The 24,029-nt window shown below is 44.2% G+C and overlaps 1 protein-coding gene across 1 annotated transcript in view; it reads left to right on the top strand.

The window, feature by feature from the left end:
* Nucleotides 1-24,029, top strand: part of LOC148511925 (inter-alpha-trypsin inhibitor heavy chain H3-like) — a 185,317-nt gene that overhangs the window by 159,320 nt on the left and 1,968 nt on the right. The window contains 5 exon segments of the mRNA XM_088482492.1: nucleotides 3,384-3,497; nucleotides 13,093-13,141; nucleotides 15,095-15,641; nucleotides 23,098-23,353; nucleotides 23,547-23,658. Coding sequence (XP_088338618.1) covers nucleotides 3,384-3,497; nucleotides 13,093-13,141; nucleotides 15,095-15,641; nucleotides 23,098-23,353; nucleotides 23,547-23,658 — 1,078 coding nt within the window.

The raw sequence follows: 24,029 nt of genomic DNA, 5'->3' as shown, positions 1-24,029 counted from the left end.
ATGTTGCAAATACATAAAAACACAGTAGCCAATTATAATAAGCACCAAATCCACTTGGTAGCCTTCAAACCCTTTGTTAGTGCACAAACATCCATTTAATGGCCCTTCTGAATGTCACAGCTTTTCTGTAGTCCATGCAAACTTACTGTATTATCATAATGTAACATGCATGGTCCTAAGCCCAGGCTGGCACCCGTGTCATTGCTCCTACCAGGCCAGGATTCCCCGACCACTGCTTGCACATCTGCCTCCAATCTGGTATTTTTCAGACATTTGCCACTCTCTATGGGCTCTATTTATTAACATTATTTTTACTAAAATGTTTTCACACCCTATTCACATTATATTAGTATCACCTATAGTTATTACAGGGCAATTGGAGTAGAATTCGTCAAATTCTACTCCAACCCCTAAGTATCACTTATTTTTAGTAATCTAATCGCATTTCCCATAATTATAATGGGAAATGTGATCCGACCAAAGTTACTAAAAATAAATTGTGAAAAAATACCGGGGAAAGCCCTGTGATAATAACGCCACCTCGAGGTGGCGTTATCCAGGGTCTCCCCCGGTTACCGAACTTCTGCTCCGCTCTAACGGGGAGAGCAGAGCTGGGAGTCTGTCCCAGTAATCAGCTGTGTGGTCTAAACAGACCACAAGCTGATTACTGTAAAAAAAAAGAAAAAAAAATTGTCAACATTTTTTTTTTCTTACCTGACTCCAGGGACTGGTGATCGGGCCTCCGGTGATGTCTCCCCTCTGGTCAGCTGGTCTCCCATACTGCACTGTGGCCCGGTCATCAGGTGATCGGGTCCCAGTGCAGTATGGGATATCACCTGACCGGACGCATGGAGGACATCACCGGAGGCCTGGATCATACAGGTAAGTGCTATTAAGGGAGAGGGGGGTCGCAGGGGGGGAGGGGGTCCATGATCGTGGGGGGCAGGGCTTAGCACCAGGGGGTGGGGCTTAGCGCCGGGGGGGTAGCAGCGGCGGCCGGTCGGTGCATGCGTGGGCACTTTGTCACGGTATTTTTTGCGAAAATACCGTGACTATTGTGCAGAGGGGATTCGCAGGGACAGAGCTTTATTGCAGCTCTGTCCCAGCAAGGGATTTGTAGTAAATCCCTGTGATATTACAATCTGCATTCAATATGCAGATTGTAATAAATAGAGCCCTTTGTGTGCTATCAGAGTCTGTGCAAACAGTAGAAAAAGAGCTACTCAGTGCAGCCAAGGATTCATCTGAATCAATAATGCAACACCTGACATCCCAAGGAGATTGTCAGTAGAGATTGTTGATGAAGTACCCACATCTTTCTCCATGACCAACTTCAACTCTTGACTGTCTTTGTCATTTAAATCTATAAAAGCAATTTTGTATCTTGGTGTGCAGTAGATATTGGTGCTGTAGGATCTGCCCTGGACACCTGCACCGCGCCCCATCCCAATGCAGCCTGTGTATCCCCAACACTCCCACAAGATCTACCCCTCTGTCTGCGCACCTTACCCTGCCCAGTATTTACAGAACTGCAGAACTGTGAGCCAGCAAACCCTGTTGTCTCTGATCTACCAGCCACATGTGCTGCACAGCATGAGTAACTTGCACAGTGCCAGCACTAGCAGCCTGTCTGGAGAGCTAATCTAACAAGCATGAGCACACCTGGCCCTCCATGGAATCCCCCTGCAGCCTATTGCCTCCATTAGAGCAGGCAGTCCAAAAGTGATTCCTTAATCCTGCCCCCTTTCACAATCATCCTTGTATTTCTTTAGTGCAGCCTCACTAGGAGCCACATCACCCCCTCCGGCACGCCACCCAGTAGATAGATAGACTGAGGATGGGGGGGGTCATATGTGAAATGGGCAGGCAGGGGCATTATAAGGCAGTGACATAAATCAGTTATAATGAAGCAAAAAGGAGGGCAGAATAGTGAGGGGAAAAAAACTACTGGCTACTATAAGCCATATGGCAAGCACACAAACCCCACCCTGGCCTTGAGGGTTATCCCATTTATGCTAATCCCACAGTTCTTCTTACTGTTTCTCTTGAATCTTGGAGGGAGATTTCCAACGAAATGAAGTTAAGTGTTTCAAAACTTATTAATTACCAGTATAGGGGAATCCCAGCTTAACTTTATATTTTTTTGTCATATTTCACATACAACACCTACAATCCACAGGTCAAGATGTCCCAGGCTTCCATTAGAAGACTATTCCATTAATCCTATAAATCCTATATATGACGTGTCCAAGTCTGAGTGCAGAATGCAGTGCAATGGTCTAAAGTGATCTTCACTACAGTGTTGTTAAAAAATAAATGTGATGGAGTATTTTGTTCGTCACATCCTTCCAATTAAAAAGATAAAAGTTGCTGACATAAATAGCAAGGAAGGGCATGATCAGCTAATTGCTTCCAATATTTCTTAATTTTATTATTAATGCTTAATCCTATTCTTATATATCTTTAGCCATGTTGTGGCATCCTGTCTAGATAATGCAGATGTTTAACATAATCAAAGCCATTACTAGACATTTTGGCGCCCTTTGCCAGAAATAGCATTGGTGCCTCCACCCTAGTTTAATTACGGACAGAGCACGACAAAGGTGTGCACCAAAAATAGGGGTGTGGCCTCACAGGTGAGGGGTGTGGCCACACAACAGTTCAAATTCATATTATGCCACCCAGTATAGCCTCTTATTGCACATTATGCCACACAGTATAGCCCCTTATTGCACATTATGCCACACAATATAGCCCCTTAATGCACATTATGCCACACAGTATAGCCTCTTATTGCACATTATGCCATGCAGTAGTCTCGCCTCTTCCATGGCGGCTGGAGCTCTTCATCAGATGTCTGCTCCCTATCACTGTCGTTGCCGAACTGAAGGCTCGGCTTGGCGGTGTCCGACGACAGACGCCGTGAGCGGCCGGAGCTATGATGCGGTGAGCCGTGATTAGTTCGCCATGGCTGCTTGTGATTGGCTGCTGGCCCGTGATTTGTGATTGGCTCGTGGACGACATCAGAATTAAACAGGTGCTGCACCCGCTTGCTGGCTCTGTCAGCAGCCTGGCCATAAAAGATAACGGCGGCCAGTTCTGCCCGCAGGACATTGTGTGCTCTGTCCAGCTGCACTAAACGTACCGCCCTAGTTACGGCCCTGAACATAATGATTTCAATCACACAGACATGAAGCTGTAGACTTTTCAGTGAGTTAGAACAGTTAAGCACCTGCAAAGTGGAAAATACAATATAAATGAATAAACATCTTCTGGCCAAAATAATATATATTTATTTCAACACAATTGTATGCATCACTGGATACTAAATAAGGAAGAGTAGGATGATTTATGTTATAATGTTATATTATGTGTGTTGACAGTTGACTCAGACCCCCATTTTGTGATAAATGTTCCACACAAGAAGGACGCTGTCTGCTTTAACATTCATGAGGATCCCGGTGTCGTGCTGAATCTTATTGAGGACCAAGAACTAGGTATGTGATAGCTTTATCATAATCTACATTATTCTAAATCATATCTTGTCATGTAACATTTTATTCAAGGACACAACTATCTAAATTTAATTTCATCCTTTTCTGTTTTCTGTCAGGTAAGACTGATACATTTTAGAATTAATTTCACAAAACATTCAAAAGTCTGTTGTAGTAATACATAAACCACTGATAATGGCTTTTCACTTTATCTCTCTCGTAGGCTTAGTACATTTACCTCATTATCTTATATATCATGATTACTTAATTATTAAATTATAATATTATCACTTCACACTAACGATAGATGTACTGTACTGTATGTGGAATGTGAACAATTTGGATATCTTGTTTACATCCAACAATTGTGTAACTGTGGAAACACTTTACATGTGAAAGTGGCAACCACCTTGGGAAACCCACCTCCAGAGAATAATTCAAAAAGTAATATTTTGGCTGCAATGATGATTTTGTTGTTTAGTTGGGAATGCTTCAATTAATTTGCTAAGTAAATTAAATACCACTTTGTGAAAGTAGCACAATAATAAATTCCATTTGCACTGTATTTGGGACCATGGACCCCCAGGAGCTGAATTATTTGTCTATAGAGGATAGTGGATTCACTTTCATAACAGTGTAAGTGGCACATTCCAGAAGGAAAGTCTATTTAACATTTCACTGCCAAACATTTTTTCACCCCTGCTCTTAACCTATTTTAAAACTTTTCGGCTTATCACATTCAAACTTCAATGTTGGTCATTTCTCTGTGTATTATCCACACAGATAATAGCTTTTTTCAGATACTTTTAATTTAAATAAAATACTTTTGCGTCATTTATAACAAAAGACTAGAATGTAAAGTATTTTCCAAAAAGTGGATCAACAGCAGAAAAACATGCTTTTTTCTCTTATTTGCCAAAGAAAATTGGGCAAACGGTTAAAAAGCAAGTGTTATACCCTGTGGCGGAACTATAGGCGGAGGAAGGAGTGCGGTGCTACTGAAACGGGCAATGACAGGTTGAACCCACGTCCAAGGCCCCTGCTCCCCCATGTTGCCCGTATTTTGCTGTGTTGAGAGCAGTGAGCCAGGCCCAGGAGGTGAGAATGTATGGGTGGCCTTTGCATATTTGGATTGCTAGCACACCCTACCTGTAGTGCAATTTTTATTTTATTTTTATCAAACATGAGATAAATGTTTATAAAGGTTATAGAGGCCAATAAAAAGTGATAATATACCCACTATACCCATAAGGTAGACAAGCTGCTGCATCACATGATGGATCAATTACCTTTCTAATCTAAAGCTCGGTACCCACCACACAATGGGTGACCCAGCGACAGCGCATGGCAATGTAACAATATATCACCATGCCATACACACTGCACGACCCGGTGTATTACGCTGCAATGTGTCATTACATGCTGCATGTAACAGCACTGCGTTGTTCATTGCATTACCCCATCTGCTGTGCAGGACAGCCAATTGGATGATGCGATGAACAACTGTCATGAACAATGGATCGGGCGTACACACTATACTACAGTATGTGTTAGAAATATCAGTCCAATCCACGTTGGAACAATATATTGTATAATTTATCGTATACAGTAGTGTGTACCCAGTTTTAGTCTGGGTTGCACAATAGTTTCCAGGAGCTGGTGCGAGAGAGCAGAAATTTCAAAATACTTTTTTAATTCATTTACTAACTTAAAGTTGTGGAAACAGCAGTAATAGGCTTGTCATTCCTTTCTGAGTCACTGCTAGTGTCCTGGTAAGAATGCACCCCTCTTATGTCTGTAGGTACAGCTTTTTGGGGTGTCAGATGCAAGGGCACCAAGAGGGGGGGAGTGGGTACTAATTACCCGGGCCCGGGCTTGCTGGAGGGGCCCGGCGGGGGCCTGGGTCCGACACCGGCCCCCTCCTCCCTGTCAGCTGAGCAGCCCTGCCCACGCTGCTCTGTGCTGGGATGCAAAGGGAGACTGCTTGCTGCTGCAGATCAGCAGCAGCAGTCTCCTCTGCCTGTGGGGGGGAGCGATCATCCTGATCGCACTCCCCCAGGATATGCGCTGAGCTGAGGGGCACATAGTGTCCCCCACCGCGCAGCGCCGCAACAATGTTTTTTCTTGTCTTTTTTTCCTTAATGGGGTGTGGTCACACCTCCCGCGATTAGGCCACACCCCCTTCACCCAAGCTGGTGCGGCTCTTAGCATCTCTGGTCAGGAGTACAAATATGCACCTAATACTATGATTTAAATGTTTTTCTTTATCCGCCTATTTTCAAATGTGGGTGCTCCTGTGTGATTTACAAATGTTATTGGTTTTAGAATCAATCCCCCATTTAGAAACCCCCGCTTGTATTTACCTACATATTGTGGGCTTTTTTTGGTGATCACTATTCACTATTATACCAATTTTAAATATATCAATCATCATGCGCAGGCTTTTACCGGGTCCCCCAGCCAAAGCAATGCCCCTGACCACTATTCAGCCTAGGCTGGGGAAATGGGCACCCCCAAATAAACCTTACTAGTCGCATATGTACTAACATATGTGATTAGTATCGCAAAGGATAGCTCTTGCAATAAGAGCTGCCCTTTGTGAAGTAGCCGACGCCAGGTGACGGGGTCTCCATGAGACCCCGTCCCCTCCGAACCCCGGGAGCTTCCTGCTGGTCACATGTGCAGGAAGCTTTGGGCTCCTCCTCCTCCTCCCTGCACCCGGAAGAAGAATAGGAGGAGGCGGAGGACCCAGGAGGAGCGCGGGCCGGCGACCATGGACAGCAGGTGAGTGGGGGCCAGCGCTGGGCGACAGCGGGGCGACGATGCGACGGCGAAGCGTCGGGTGTGGGGTGCGGTAAGAAGCCCATAGGCTTCTATAGGGTAACGCCAGGTTTTTCTGGCGTTACCCTCTGCACCGATAAAAGTGCGGCCGGCGTTTTTACGGCATTTTTCCTTTAGTACATCTCGGCCGAGGTCCAAGAGAGAAGTAGCTATTCATCTATGCTGTATCTCCAGTATTCTGTGATGTAATATTAACGGTAATTTGCAAAAATGCCCATAACACAACTGAAGCCTATATTTCCTGATTCCACGTAGCTAAGTGCCTGAGTCCCATGCAAAAGTGATTGCAGCAGTGTGTGTTGGCGGTCGCCTGTCTGCATGTTTATGCAAATGGCAACTCCTTCCCGTGTATATGTGTAAGGACTGAGACGCCCACTTTTAGTGCCCGTGCGCACTGTAATACTGATTTTGTGCATCCTTATATACTACTATCAGTCACCCTATGGCAAGCGCAGTTGATCCGTCTGACCACGGCCCCCTATTTCTCAGTCTTGCCACGGCTTCCTATGCTTGTGGCTGTGCCTCTATGAATGCAGATGCTTGCACTAACATGCCTGTGACACTCCCAAAGCACAACCACTGAACAGCCTATTTTTATTTTTATGTGCATTTTGAGCCCTCTCTCAGGCACAGCTTAGGAACGCCCATCACTTTTCCACCACACGTCTGATATCATCTGTCCCGATCGCAACAGCACCTTTGTGCGGACACGCAGGGTAGCAAATGCTTTGTTTGAGATATCAGAATTTTGACAGCATGCAAATAATCACTCAACTATTTATGAACATTGGCTTTATGTGCAGATTGTGCCTAAATGTGGGCTGGGCACATAACTTTCCAATATAAGAGGTTGTTTTGTGATATTTAAATGATATTCCCTGTGTATTATTGGGCCGCTGGGCCTTTTAGCATAACAATTTTTTTTTTATTTTTTTTTTAACAAATCCTCTGTTGTGCTGGGAAACAAGACCTATGTCCAGGGACATAAGTAGCCCTAGGGGCTTCATAGTAAAATTTTCTCGGGCCCCCCTAGGTCCCCTGCCGCCCTCCCCCCCCTCTGCACCCACCTCACTCCCTCCCCGCGACTTACCTCTGCTCCGTGGTTGCGTCCTCCTTCAGCAGCAGTGTGCTGAGCAGGGTAGACACATGTCCTCTCTCAGTCGGCCCCATATCTCCTCACTGACTGATGCTGGGAGGAGCCGCACTGAGCCTGCTGGGACATTCCCAAATCACAGCCACGCCTCCTCCCAGTATCAGTCAGTGAGGAGAGACGGAGGCGAAGCCGACTGGGAGGGCAGATGTGCTGCGACCACGGCTGGCCGGGCTGCTCAGGTGCAGGGGGCGGGCCGGGCCCCATAGCAGCCGCACCCGCATGACCATGTTGACATGTTCATATCGACATTATGAATGTCGACATAATGGATGTCTGCAACATAAACCCAACCCACTTAACACAGCATTGGTCTTACAGCTGCTGTAATCTCCGCGGCTGTAATGCACAGTCTGCGTATCATTCTCCTGTTTCTGGATACATTTACAAGAATCAAATAAGGCGCTTTTAACCTAATAGTCAAAATAATAAAATGTGTGCGTGTGGGGAAGATAATGTTGTGCCTAGGGGCGGCCTGATCCTTAAATCTTCTCCTGCTAACAGAATAACAATTGCAGCTGTCGGTGAAAGTACATGTGAGTACTGTAAGACAGAAACATCTTCAGGCACCTGTACTAATAAGTTGAAATTACATAGTTATATTTAGTGGGTGTGGATTATTACATCGGACACAACTTGTTCGACCATGAAATGGTCGACCACGTTAGTTCGACATGTAGTTTACATAGACAAAGTATAGATCCACAGTAACAAGTCAGACAGTAATATAGTCGAACGGGACATTAGATCGATATGTAATATATGGAATATGTAAGATCGAAAGGTATATAAGGGCGACACAACATAGATCGACAACTAATAGTCAGACAATGTTCCAAGTTCGAAACCAAATAGGTAGACAAATAATAGATCGACAGTTAATAGATCGACACCACACAAATAGACATAATAACAGATCGAAATCAAATAGATCGACAGTTAATAGATCGCCAGATAAAAGATCGATAGTTAATAGATCGACAGATAAAAGATCGCCTAGTCCAAGATCGATGCCAACTTGGTCGACAGTTAATAGATCGACAGATAAAAGATCGACACGTTACTTTTAGACAATACAAAAAGGTATACATATCCTACACGCTGTCCGCTAATAGCGCATCTCCCGACACTACTTTCAACCGTTGAACTACAGGTCCCAACCAGCTCTTTCATCCATGCAAGTGCTCCTGGCAATGCTAGCCCCAACGTACACCTTGCAGGCCTTGTCCCTAATTGCTGGGCACCACCATGCTCTGCAGTGCACTCCATCTTTACCACCCCCCCCTCTGCTCCCCGCTAATCCTAGTTGCTTAAACTTAGATGCATGTTAACCACTGCAACCTGTCTACTTCTAGATGCTTCCCACTAATAGCTTCCCGCTAATAGCGCATCCCCCGCCGCTACTTTCAACTGTGGAACTACAGGTCCCATCCAGCCCTTCCATCCCTGCAAGCGCTCCTGGCCATGCAAGCCCCCTACATCCACCCTGCAGCTCTTGTCCCTAATTGCTGGGCGCCCCCATGCGCTGCAGTGCACCCCTTCATCAACCCCCCCATAATTTCAAATGTGCGAAAACGGGAACCGGTAAAAACGATATCGGCGAAAAATCCTATTTTTGGGGAAATCAGCCTGACACCCCCCCTAAAGATGCTCTGACATGGGGGTTCACTATGGGTGCCCCCAAATAGCCCTGCTAAAGGTATTTGGGGTCTTTAAATGGTCTCAATAGGAGCTATTTAGTGTCTGTGAGAAAGTGGTGAAGAATTGCATTTTGCTAATTTTTTGAAAAAATAAGTAGTCCCAATAAATTTGGGGTACATGAAAAAGGGTACAAGCACAGTACAACATCACTAAAATCAAGCTTTAAAGTGCACCAAAAAATGCACCTTCAGCAAGCACCTGCAATCAAATAAAAACCCTCCCTCATACTTGCAGACCCCCCAAAGGCTATTTCACTAGTTTTTGAATTTGTACCCCTATTTTGAATTTTTTCGCCCACATTTTCAAAGTGGTTTTTTGGGGTGTCCTTTGTGTTTTTTTTATGCGTTTTTTTATGCAGTTTGCGTCAAGGGGGGTGTACAAAGGATTCAGGACCTCATTCAGAGTCAGTCGAAGCGGCCGCACGGTCGTACGCAGCCGATGTTCGCTAAACTGCGCGTGCGTAAAGTTCGCAATGCGCGTGCGCAAACTAGCCACTTCGATCAGAAATTTCTCTCTACTTGAACACAGCCAGGTCGGTAGTTTGAGTGACAGATTGAGGCGTTTGTGGGTGGTAATAGGGGAAGGTGCTTGAAAACGTGGGAGTGGAGATCCGAACGCAGGCGTGCCTAATTATGCGAACGGCGTTTTATGGGAGTGCATAATTAACAAAGTAGTGTCATGGCACACGTAACATGGGAGGTTTGTACACTCACATGATCGTAGAGCTTAAGAGAGGGTATGGTCCACCTTAAGCTCTACGACCAGTTCCGATGGGTCCCGATGGTCTTGATTAATCCTTATATGCCCGGAGATGACGTGTAATGCGTACGGGAAGGGGGCGTTTTTTTTGTCTTACGGCCGCATCCTCCCCTTGGTCGGCCAGCTAACGATCCAATCTTAAGGACGCAACATGCGAGTGCATCATTTGCATATCCTGCCCCTTTTCCCGTACGACCGTGCGGCCGTTTCGACCGACTCTGAATGAGGTCCTCAGAGTGATTTCCGCACCTCTGCACCCCAAAACCCCAATTCTGCACTTTTTTCCGCCGGGTATTCATAGGTGAAACTTTTTCGCCTATTACATTGCATTGCGTTTTCGGTATTCAATTATGAGCAAAAAGTCTGGACTTTTGCGCATGCCGGACTTTTCGCACCACGGGCCAAATGTAATAGGGTCTCTATTTTACACTCGCAAAAAAAGTTAACCAAAAGCAGGGGTGTATCTAGGGGTCCGAGCGCCCCTGGCAAAGTAGGAGACTGGAGCCCCTCTCCCCTCCCTGTTGGCAGTTAGTAAACAAATGATGGCTGTACGGCGGCAATCGCCCTCTTCTCCCTCGACGCCCAGTACTGATGCTTCTGACTGTGAGATCAGCAGCAATAGCACAGACTTTGGACAGACAGAACTGGCCGCGGGTGGCAATGCCAGGCAGTGCTAGCGCCCCCCCACCGGCCAACGCCCCTGGCGAGTGCCATCCTGGCCAATAGGAAGATATACCCCTGACCAAAAGTTCCCAAATAATAGACCTGCTTCTGGATAGCGAGTATATCCTGAGCAGGTCAGATTAACACAGAAACATGCCCATAACCATGAGATATGTGCATGTTTCTGTGTGTATCAAAACAGAGATGTAGTCCTTGCGCCAAATAGGTCAGGTAAATAAATGATCAAGTATTCCAGAGATCATATAAAAGAAAAGAAAATATAGCTCCACATGGTGAAATACTTCAAGTTAATTTTATTCCAACAAATATATAAGACAAAACCACCAAAAAATTTTCACAGGATAAAAGGCAAATTGTACCGTGCAGTAGTGGTGCAGTCTCCAAACACCCAAACAAGCATAAGATGAAAATGTCCACAAACTCTCCCGGGAACGACTTGTGAACCTGCTGAAGGTAAGGAAATGTCCCCCCATGGTATCTTGTCACACCCCAACGCGTTTCGACTCACCAATGATAAGAGTCTTCCTCAGGGTATGTGTGTACTGTGTATGCCTCTCACTTATATCCCCCCTACTGATTCCTCATTGGTCCACCCATTATTTAGCAGTATTGTCATCAATCCACATGTTAACAGCAATCTTTATAACTTACATTTAGCATCCAATCCAGTATATTCCTTCAAAATACCATTACTCATTTCATCTAAAATAACAATTTATTAAAATTGCTTTCCACATCTGGAACGCAACATACTTCCTGCCCTTCTACTTTCTACTTCCTGGTGACGGCTGCCATCCGGTGTTGACATCATATCCTCATATGACGTTCGTACACCTTGGATGTACTCACCGAAGATCAGCACCTAGTAACTATGGTAACGTTTGTCCATGTGACAACCCCACGTGACATCCTGAAGTATTAGAATTGCGTTCCCCGTCTGGAACGCTCAAAGGCTTATCGCCCTTCTATTTCCTATATTCTAACAGCAACTGACATCCGGTGTTGACGTAATTTGCTTACCTGACGTTCATCCACTTAGGATGCCGTTGCCGAAGACTCAAGTAACCATGGTGATGCTATATAGCGTAGAGGAAACCGGACACCTGGAACGCAGTTCAGACTCTATTTCCGGTATATGCGTTCCAAATAGAAACCAACTCCCCTATTGAATGTATGTAGCAGCCTGGATCATATCCCATAAAATACATAAAAACATACAAAAAAGAATAAAAACATACACAAATATAATAAATTACAATGACATTAAAATGAATATCCCATAAAAGTAAAAAATTCATAAAAATATATATAGAGGCGTAAAAACTGGGAGGGGGTATACTATAACACTGTTATAGGAACCATTTAAGCTCAAAATCAGTATTCATCCCTTTGGGAGATAAAGTGCGTAAATCGTAAATCCACTTCATCTCCACTTTTGCCAGGTACTTCTACAACATTTTTCTTTCTCCAATGACTAGTAACTTGACTAATACCTAATACTGATTTTAAACTTTTACTGGACTCGTATATTCCACTAGGGTTAATATAGCAAGTTCTCTAAAACACACAAGCATCTTACTTGTCACAATAACAGAATGTATTTTCTGAGAAGTCAGACATGCTAGTCTAGATATGAGGGTATTTCCAGAGTCTAGTGCATTTCCTCTGTTACGCTGCGGTACTTTCACAGACTAGTATATCATGCAAGTTACATTCTTGAGATTAAGCTTTTGTTACTTTAAACCATTATAAATTTCTTAAAGAGACAGCAGGGGAAATAAACCACACATGCACTCAGCTGATCCTAGACCAAGGGGAATATGGGGAAACACACATTCCCAGCATAGGCTATTAGTACATAGGATATTAAGCAATTATAAGGGATCAGCATTATTTATAACTATATATGCTTGATTACATAGGGGGGATACATTTATCTCTCTCAACTCCAACAAATAAATGCAATTCTTACTGTTGCAGGTAATAAAGTCTTTGATTTTATATTCAACTTTAGTGACATTCAAAATAAAGGTTTCTATTTTACTTTGTTGTGTTCTATGATTTTTACACATCAGACATAGTCCACATCTATGAAACCCCGTCTTTTTAATTCTACCCAATCTTTTGGGTGGCATTGTACTCTTAACTAGCTTATGCTTAATGTTAGGTGCCCTTCTATATACAAACTTTGGGTTTTTTGGTATAATGGGTCTTAAAACAATATCTTTTCCCAGTAAGTGCCAGTGCCTCTTAATAATTTTTTCAACTTCTTTATACTGGTTACTAAATGTTGTAATAAAGGGTAATTCACAAATATTCCCTACCTTATTTTCTTTTTCTTTAGTTTGTAATAACTTTTCTCTATTGACCTCTATCATCTCTTTGATAGGGCCCTCTACATCTATACGTTTATAGCCTTAAGAAATGAATTTACATTTTAAAACCTCTGACTGCTCTTTAAAGAGTTCTACGTCCATACAGTTGCAACGGACCCTTCTCACTTGTCCTTTTGGTATATTTTTAAGCCATAATGGGTGATGATTCTGTCCCAATTGATAGCATTGCTATCAAGTAGGTGTCACAAACGTGGAATTTAGGAGCTGTGTTCCCGGACTGGGCCTTGGATCTGTATTATTTGGCGCAGACGCTCGCTGGAGGAGGCTTGGCTTAATGAAGTTTCTCCGCATGAGAGGGTGCAGCGAACTGACAGGAGTTTGAGGAATGCGGCAGTAACGAGATAGCTAGGAAGCTACGTGGAGCGGCTGGATAGCCTAGGGTAGACGTTGGTAGCTGAGTGGCTATGTGGAGCGGCTGGATAGCAGTGGGTAGACGTAGGTAGCTGAGTGGCTACGTAGAGCGGCTGGATAGCCGTGGGTAGACGTTGGTAGCTGAGTGGCTACGTGGAGCAGCTGGATAGCCGTGGGTAGATGTTGGTAGCTGAGTGGCTACGTGGAGCGGCTGGTTAGCCGTGGGTAGACGTTGGTAGCTGAGTGGCTACGTGGAGCGGCTGGATAGCCGTGGGTAGACGTTGGTAGCTGAGTGGCTACGTGGAGCGGCTGGATAGCCGTGGGTAGACGTTGGTAGCTGAGTGGCTACGTGGAGCGGCTGGATAGCCGTGGGTAGACGTTGGTAGCTGAGAGGCTACGTGGAGCGGCTGGATAGCCGTGGGTAGACGTTGGCAGCTGAGTGGCTACGTGGAGCGGCTGGATAGCCGTGTGTAGACGTTGGTAGCTGAGAGGCTACGTGGAGCGGCTGGATAGCCGTGGGTAGACGTTGGTAGCTGAGCGGCTACGTGGAGCGGCTGGATAGCCGTGGGTAGACGTTGGTAGCTGAGTGGCTACGTGGAGCGGCTGGATAGCCGTGTGTAGACGTTGGTAGCTGAGAGGCTACGTGGAGCGGCTGGATAGCCGTGGGTAGACGTTGGTAGCTGAGCGGCTACGTGGAGCGGCTGGATAGCCGTGTGTAGATGTTGGTAGCTGAGAGGCTACGTGGAGCGGCTGGATAGCCGTGGGTAGACGTTGGTAGCTGAGCGGCTACGTGGAGCGGCTGGAGCGCAGTGGGAAGGCTACTTAGCTAAACTAAGAAACTAGTTGCACTGGCAACTTGTGTGAGCATTGGGGATCCTTTTATAGTGGACACTGGGAGCTGACAGGCTGAGAGAGAAGGAGAAGGCTCCTCATTGGTGGAAGTGGGGTCACATGGGCAATCCAAGATGGCCGCGCCCATGGACCGGAGGACAGCGCTTCCTGGAGGTAGTCAGCGGGGACCAGCGGTGAGCAGGAGCCGGCGTGGGAGCAGCACAGCAGCGGGACCCTCCAGAGGACAACAGCGCGGGAGCCGGAAGACAGCACGGGTCAGCGCCCGCACAGGTAAGCGACGGGGTCTGATTCTGGGGTCTCCAGGCCGGCGTGTGACAGTAGGTTTGTTAAAAGGTTTAGTTTTTAAAACTTCATCCTCTACATATAAAACCAAGTCTAAAAAATTTAAATTAGTTTTGCTAAGTGTTTGGAGACTGCACCCCTACTACATGGTACACGGCTCATTTTGCCTTTTATCCTGTGAAAAAAAAAATTGTGGTTTTGTTTTATATATTTGTTGGAATAAAATTACCTTGAAGTATTTCACCATGTGGAGCTATATTTTCTTTTCTTTTATATGATCTCTGGAATACTTGTTGGATGTGCCACCCTGTCTATAAGAAGATCTAAGATAAAGAATACTACACGAGGACTGTAATAGTTTTGAACTGTTTGGACCATCTATTTGGTTCTCTGGATATATGAACATTTATTTACCTGGCCTATTTGGCGCAAGGACTACATCTCTGTTTTGATATATTGATGTTTTGGAGTGAAGGAGACCAGTCCTGTGTAGTTTTGTGCTGCCTATAGTACTTTATGTGTAGCGTAGGTGGATTGTTCCTTGATTTTATCTACATTTCTGGGTTGTCTCTTTAATTCACAAGCTGCATCATGTTGGGTTATAGAAATCAACGTCAGGTTCTAATTATTACCATATTTGATACAGGGGATAAATACCCTGATATGAATAAAGATACCATGAATGAGGATGAGGTAGGAGGTATACTGAAAAATTTGGAACATGTAATTTTGCGAGAGAGTCGAGTATGGTGGGAAGTGGCAACATTAGAGAAATATGTTGCAGAACATGTTATACCTAGAGGCCTTAAGATAGAAAAAAGAGTATTATCTAGGAATGAAAGCACTGAGTTTTATGAAAGATGGGGTAAGATTTTAGACAATTGCTCCATCGCATTGATGGAGCTTATTATTCAAAAAAGGAGAAAGAATCTAGAGGTAATTGAAGATGAAATTCAGTCCCTAACAGTCCAATTAGAACCCTTTCGTAAAATGGAAGAATACCAGGCCATGGAAATGGAAAACAAAATTGTTAGAAAAGAAAAGGATGTCATCCTGAGAAAAAAGACCAATTTAGAAGGGATAGAATGGAGACCAAACAGGAGAAAGAAGAAATGCAGGATGAGAGTCGAAGTATAAGAGAAGAGGAAGAACCTAATAATATTACCCCCAGTTTTAGGAAATGGAAGGATAGAAGTAATACCCCATGTGAATGTGTGATAAGTCCAATAAAACACTTGAATAGGGAAAGAAATTCATATTCAAGAAATCAAAATCACCCTCGTGATAGAGAAAGATACATGGAGAATTATAGAAATTATAGGTCAAATAAGCCCAGGTACCAAAATTATGATAATAAATGGAATAGTCACTGCCAAAGGGAAGGTGAGACGTAGTGGAGAATTAATCGTAAGGGGTATTTCCCGAATGATAGAACCACTCCCAGGAGAAAAACATATTATGTGGAGGATGAATGGTATCCAGAAGGGACAGTGCACAAAAACTCAGTGATTAAGAGGAATAGAATTCAAGCTCTGGGGGAGGAGGATTTTTTAGGAAGGAGTAAGTGAAATCAAAGATTATAAGTAAACGTAAAAAAAGAGGAAAGAGGGGTAAGGGGTTGACAGAAAAATGCACAAAAAAATCCACCAAAATGTCTTTAGAACAATCTAACCAGAATATGGAGAAAGAAGAAACCACTGAGATTTTTAATTTGAGTACACATATTTTAACTAAATAGGAAGAGTCCGTTTTGAAAAAGGGTCTCAAGCTCGCCCCGAACAATAGGCTGAACAAATTTGAGACCTATTTGGACATTCAAAAATTCATTAGGAAGATATCGTTGAAGAAATATATTTTAGGACAAAAAAGTGCGACCAATATACAAGAAGTTTTCAGACCAAAATCCACATTTAATCCCATTTTTAGTCGTGGTTGTTTTGTTGAGTGCTTTAATAATGCAGTTACCTCAGATTTAGAAAAAATTTAGCCAAATTGGGAAAGAAATCAGAATATTACGGTTAAAGAGAGAAATGCTTTGAAGTATCTAGGTGACAATGAAGGTATTACGATAAAGCCTGCTGATAAAGGTGGCAGTATTGTTATAATGGACACAACAACATACAGTATGAGAAGGAGATTATGAGACAATTAAACGATAGGGAAACCTATGCGGTACTGAGGAATAATCCCAGCGAACAAATTAATAAGGATTTAAGAACTCTATTGACGAAATATAGAAGTAATAATGTCATTTCTGAGAAGGAAGAAGAATACATTTTAATAGATAATCCGAGCCTACCTTTGTTTTACGTATTACCTAAGGTTCATAAAAATCAGAAAATACTCCTGGTCGCCCGATAGTTGCCGGGACAGAAGGCATTACATCTAATTTATCCCATTATATTGACTACCACTTGCAACCAGAAGTAGTGAAACTTGAATCATACATTAAGGATACCAGTGATATTTTAAAAAAATTGGGAAATTTAGTTTGGAGTGATGACTACATTTTAGTTACCGCAGACGTGAGTAGTCTATACACTATTGTTGAACATACTCATGGTCTGGAGTCAGCAAAATATTTTTTAGTTAATGGGGATTTGGATAGTGAGAAGGTGAACTTTATAATTGAAGGTATCCAGTTTATTCTTAATAACAATTTCTTTTGGCATAGTGGGAAGTTTTATGAACATTGTTAGGGTACCGCAATGGGAACTCAATTTGCTACTTCATATGCAAACTTATTTATGGGATATTGGGAGACCCAGAACATATGGAATAATAATGTTTTTGCCACATGCATTGTCAAATGGTATTGCTACATTGACGACATTATTTATATGGAGAGGCATAGCAATTGATTTAAAGGTCTTTTGCGAAAATCTACAGGGAACGAATAGGACTTGGACAGCGCATAGGAAAGGTGAGTATGGATTTTTTTTATAGGTACCCCTATGGATTACTACAGATACTAGGTGAGTATGTGTGAGTGTGATAGTGAGGGTGCATGTATGTTAAAATAAACTTTTACTATCACGGTGTGTGTTGTGTTTATTTACGTATAGCCCCGGGCTATCAGTCTAGGCCTGGGGTGCCCTGGAGAGGGGGACCCCTTTATTGGGGAGCCCAACTCCCCAGGGATCCCCAGCCTGGGCTGACTAGTGGTCAGGAGTAATGCTTTGGCCGGGGGAAACGGTGAAAGGTTTTCCCTGGCTGTGGCATAACCCCCCCAGCTAGAAAGAGTCCAGTGCTGGTTATGGAATTTACAGGGGACCCCTACTCGTTTTGTCCCATTTTTCCATAACCAGGACCGGTTCTGCAAAGCCCTGTGCTGGTTCTTAATATACAGGGGACCCCTACGCATTTTGTCCCCTGTATTTTTAGAACCAGGACAGGCTTTATAAAGCCCATTGCTGGTCAGGCTTTTAGGGGGGGAGACTGCACGTCATTTTTTTTTTTACTTTTTAAACGTTTTGCATAAGTACACACACAAACATGCACATATCTCATGGTTATGTGCATATTTCTGTGTTAATCTGACCTGCTCAGGATATACTCGCTATCATGAAGCAGGTCTATTATTTGGTGACTTTTGGTTAACTTTTTTTGCGAGCGTAGAACAGAGATCCTATTACATTTGGCCCGTAGTGCGGAAAGTCCGGCAATGAATACCTGGCGGGAAAAAATGCAGAATTGGGGTTTTGGGGTGCAGAGGTGCGGAAATCAGTCTGAACCCTTTGTACACCCCCTTGACGCAAACTGTGTCAAGAAAAGCCGAGAAACACACAAAGGACACCCCAAGAAAGCACTTTGAAAATGTGGGCAAAAAAATTCAAAGTGGGGGTACAAATTCAAAAACTAGTGAAATATCCTTTGGGGGGGTCTGCAAGTATGGGGGAGGTTTTTTTTATTGGAGGTGCTTGCTGAAGGTGCATTTTTTGGTGCACTTTAAAGCTTGATTTTAGTGATTTTGTACTATGTTTGCACCGATTTTCATGTACCCCAAATTTGATGGGACTACTTATTTTTTCAAAAAAAAGTTGCAAAATGCTGTTCTTCACCACTTTCTCAAAGACGCTAAATAGCTCCTATTGAGACCATTTAAAGACCCAAAATACCTTTAGCAAGGCTATTCGTGAGTACCCATAGTGAACCCCCATGTCAGAGCATCTTTACGGGGTGTCAGGGTAATTTCCCCAAAAACAACAGGACTTTTCACCAATTTAGTTTTCGTCAGGTCCCGTTTTCGCACATTTGAAATTGAGGGGGTGTTTGATGAAGGGGTGCACTGCAGCGCATGGGGGTGCCCAGCAATTAGGGACAAGGGCTGCAGGGTGGATGTAGGGGGCTTGCATGGCCAGAAGCGCTTGCACGGATGAAAGGGCTGGCTGGGACCTGTAGTTCCATGGTAGAAAGTAGCGGCGGTGGATGCGCTATTAGCGGGAAGCGTCTAGAAGTAGACGGGTTGCCATGGCTAACATGCGCCTAAGTTTAGGCGACTAGGAATAGTGGGGAGCAGAGGGGGGGTGGTGGTAATGATGGAGTGCACTGCAGAGCATGGTGGTGGGACCACTACTGGGGGCACTGCCTAGAGGAGGATTACTACTAGGGGTACTGCTGGGTGGACTACTACTGGGGGCAATGGTGGGAGGACTACTACTGGGGGCACTGCTGGGGGGACTGCTACTGGGGGCACTACATAGGGGGTGTTTACTGCTGGGGGCACTACATAGGGGGGACTACTACTAGGGACACTGCTGGGGGGACTACTACTGGGGGCACTGCACTAGTGGGACCACTACTGGTGGCACTGCATAGGGAGGGATTACTGCTGGGGCACTGCAGTGGGGCACTACTACTAGGGTCACTGCTGGGGGAGGGCTGCTAATGGGGGGATTACTACTGGGGGCACTGTGGGGGGGAGACTGCTACTGGCAGCACTGCATTGGGGGGGCACTACTGGGGGCACTGCATAAGGGGCACTACTGGGGGCACTGTATAAGGGCTTGTGTAGCTATTGAGGGTGGGGAGGGCATAAGGCTGAAGAAATGCCTAGGGTGCCAAGAAACCTTGCACCAGACCTGGGTGCACTGCAGCGCATGGGGTGCCCAGCAATTAGGGACAAGGCCTGCAAGGTGTACATTGGGGCTAGCATTGCCAGGAGCACTTGCATGGATGAAAGGGCTGGCTGGGACCTGTAGTTCGATGGTTGAAAGTAGCGTCAGGGGATGCGCTATTAGCGGGCAGCGTGTAGGATATGTATACCTTTTTGTATTGTCTAAAAGTACCGTGTCGATCTTTTATTTGTCGAGCTATTAACTGCGACCAAGTTAGGATCGATCTTGGACTAGGCGATCTTTTATCTGTCGATCTATTTGATTTCGATCTGTTCTTATGTCTATTTGTGTGGTGTCGATCTATTAACTGTCGATCTTTTATCTATCAATCTCTTAGCTGTCTACCTATTTGGCTTCGATCTGTTATTCTGTCTATCTTGTTTGTTGTCGATCTGCATATCGTTGATATGCTTTGTTTCGATCTTATGTTGTGTCGATCTGCTTTGTTTCGATCTTATATTGTCTCATGTCCGTGTCGATCTTCAGGTGGTCGATCTAGGGGTCTGGTCGATCTATGGTTTGCCGAGCAATTGTACCTGTCGAACTAGTTGGAGTCTATGTACTGTGGTTGATGTATGTATTGTCGATCTCAGTTAGGTCGATCAAACAACCGAATACCATATTTAGTGAACTTTAAAGAATGCCACAGGTCCATGAAGTGGCTGCCCTCATAGCAGGCTGGTCTTTACAGTTTCCACCATATGCTTTTCCAGCTAGACCTACAATGCTGTCAGAACAGTCCATATTTTACAAGATTGCCCCTCTATCCTGGGATTGGTGGTGTTGTGTGAAAAATGCCAGCAGCAACAGTAGTATTTTTGACGGCTGAGTCATGGCCAGGCCAAGCAGAATGCAATTATACAAGCACACCCCAGCATGCCGAAAAAAATGTTCCCTGTTCCAAATGACTCTTGTCTGATGTTGGGGGGTATGCGAATGTGGGATTACTCCTTATTGTGTGTGACGCTGACAAATAGGTGCATTTGCAAAAAATTAAATGATCTGCATATTTGCATCAGCTTTTACTAGTCAGCACGCCCCCATGGTCCATGCCCAGGTCTTTATATCTAATGTGTACAGTCATTGCAGTATGGAAGCTCATTACTTGCACAAATAGAAATATGCTACTTGCTTTACCCTCATCCATATTTAATTGAACTCCTTATAACAACAGATATGGGTTTTGTGTCTTGCAGACCTAATTCAGGGTTGCCAATAGTGTTGCTGCTGAGTCTAAAATATGCTAATGCTGCAGGAGGAATTTTGTGTAAATGGTCGCCTCCTGCTGGGTTCTGCGATCTGCTGCTAGATCAGAGGACGCAGCATCGGATCACTCTGTGTGACCTTCGGTTACTCAGGATGGCAGTTTTTTTCATGCAAATGAAGCCAGTGAAGCTGTGTACAATGACAAAGCCACTGGTTTTAGCATGCCCAGAAAACGTGGTAGACACACCCCTGTTTTCTGGGACGTTGCCTAATGCTTATGCCCCCAAAGGGCCGCAGCCGTTCAATCAGGCTGCGGTGTTCAGGCACTGCAAGCGAGCGAGCAGAAGGAGATCTGCACATGCACAATACCGACCATTACATGTGCAGGTCTACAAACATCTGAGTTGTACGTAAAAGATCAGGCTTGCGCAGACCTCTGAATCAGCCCCTTAGTGATCATTTTGTGAAAAGTAAAAATGTGCCCTACCTCTGATGTGCGGTAGCTTTCACGCATATGTGCATATATTAATATTCCATAGACAAAAAACCTTACGGTTTCACATATCCCATTAAGGATGCTGAGACATGATCTGAAAATTCACAAAACCTATTGAATTTCTGCCACTGAAACGCCAAAAAGCAATGAAATTACGATCATTAAGGCTGATGCCTTAATGGACGTGTTCCTTGCGTAATACAGATATGGTATGCCATTACACCCTGTGGTTAACTGCAGATTCAGCACTCTCACAGAGTGAGATTGCTGTCACTCACAAAATGGTGGAGCTGCTAATTCACAGAATTGTGTGCTCATTGGAATACACCCATGCATTCTATGCAACTGAGGTCTGAGCAGACCATACAGCTGCGTAGATGGGATAAGAGTATGGTGGATGGGAGAACAGGGGCACAACTATGGGAGACAATGGAGGTGCCTGCCATCGGGTGCCAGCACTGAAGGGGAACCTCCTCCATTGACCATAATATATTCACCCCGCTTAAGGCTATTTTATATTAGTCTTTTTGTGCATATGTAATACATAGATAGATAGATCCCCGGCCTGGGCTGACTAGCGGTCAGGGATGATGCTTCAGCTGGGGGGCCCGGTGAAAGGGCTCCCCTGGCTGTGGCATCACCCCCCTGCTAGAAAGAGTCTGGTGCTAGTTCTGCTAAATACAGGGGGACCCTACATATTTTTTCCCCCTGTATCTCCAGAACCAGGGCCGGCTCAGAGTCCAGTGCTAGTTGCGCTGAATACGGGGGACCCCTACATCATTTGTCCCCCGTATTTTGGCAGCCAGGACTTGTTCTCAAAAGCCTGGTGTCGATTGCTGTTTTTGGGGAGGGGGCCACGCCATTTTTTTTTTTTACACAGGTTTTTTTTATTTAATTAAACACAGAAGCACAGACAGGTCTCACTGACCCGTCCCTGCTTCTGTGTTTGTTTGTTTTTAAACACAGATGCAGGTATTACGGATATTCCAGATATGAGACTGCATCTTTCCCGGGTCCTAACTCCTGCACCAGCGCCGCCCGCACTGCCGACACACCACTGCCGCTAACGCCCACTACCGTACCGCGCCAGCTTCCTTTCCACCGGACCCGGCCCCCGCTACCGCCTGCAAACGATGGCCATCTTGCTGCACCAAAGTGAAGCCACAGTGAATACACCTGCTGGAAGCTCCTACTGCGGCTGCGCAACAAGTTGAAAAGTCCTATCTATTCAATGGCGCATTCTTGAGGTAATAGTTTATAAACTGTAACTTTCTTATTTACCTGAACCCCACAAGGCCCTACCCTGGAACAATAGCTACATAATAAAACAAACCCCAAGTCTAAATTCGCCCCCTACCCTGAGTTATGCCTTCCCCCAAAAAAACCCATAGAGAGCAGCAGAAAAGTGGTCCTAAGTGAGAATGTCAGAAAAATGTGACAGTTGGAGCTTTTGATCACTCCCAAATCCTCATTTTTTTATGTTTTGCCCTGGCATGCAGCACCAAGCGACACTTCTACCCGCCCGTGCCAAATTTCAGCTCGGTACCTCCAATAGCTTTTGAGGTGTAGCCCCTTAAACACCATGCCCCAGTCCCCTCCGGAATTCTCTATGGGTGAATTACAGTTTTTTACACGTAGCCTTAATATAAGGGCACGAATGTGCCCTTATAATACATTTAGCAGCATGTATGCTCCATCCATACCCAGCGCAGGCACCTCATGCAAATATCTTATTGTTAATAATGAAAGCTCATTTTTCCTGAACCAGTGCACAGCTCAGTATACATATCATTTCCTGCACATGTTCTGCACTTTATCAAACTCCTGTACACTATACATTCATTCTTTCAGGTTTAATTTGGAAATCAACAAGGAAAAGAATGTGACATTTTCATTTGGAGAAGGGGCGACATTTGTTATCATTTTGCATAAAGTTGGGAATAATCACCCTCTCCACAGGGATTTCTTAGGATTTTATACTTTGGATGATGATAAATTCTCTGCAGGAGTTCATGGACTACTAGGTAAGGATTTGTATCTGTGTCTGAGTGTAATGTATTAAGTAGTGTGTTTTCTGAGCATGTTTACTGCCTTTTAGCTTATTATGGGTTTTTAATAATTACAATAGGTTTATAATATATGATATTCATTAGAAATTACATACAAATTATCTTTTTTTAATGTTTACGTAATTTACATAATCTATCAATATTTTAGGACAATTTTTTCACGGCATCAACTATGAGATTTACAGTATTCACAAAACTGACTTCCCTGAAAAGCCAGACGCAACAATGACGGTGAAGAATAAGCTGCTGACAGTGACAAGGTACAAAATGATTTCCTTATATACAGTCAGGTGCATAAATATTGGGACATTGACAGAATTTTCATATTTTGGCTTCTATTCACCATCACAATGGCTTTGAAATGAAACAAACAAGATGTGCTTTAACTACAGACTTTCAGATTTAATTTGAGGGTAATTACATCCAAATCGGGTGAACGGTGTAGGAATTACAACGGTTTCTATATATGCCTCCCACTTTTTAAGGGACCAAAAGTAATGGGACATCAACTCAAAAGCTATTTCATGGACAGGTGTGGGCTATTCCCTCGTTATTTCATTATCAATTAAGCAGGTAAAGGTCTGGAGTTGATTCTAGGTGTGACATTTGTATTTGGTATCAGTTACTGTCG

Source organism: Taudactylus pleione, unplaced genomic scaffold (genome assembly GCF_031769625.1).
Source record: "Taudactylus pleione unplaced genomic scaffold, aTauple2 ptg000289l, whole genome shotgun sequence".
Taxonomy (NCBI): Eukaryota; Metazoa; Chordata; class Amphibia; order Anura; family Myobatrachidae; genus Taudactylus; species Taudactylus pleione.
This window is presented reverse-complemented; position numbering and strand designations above follow the sequence as displayed.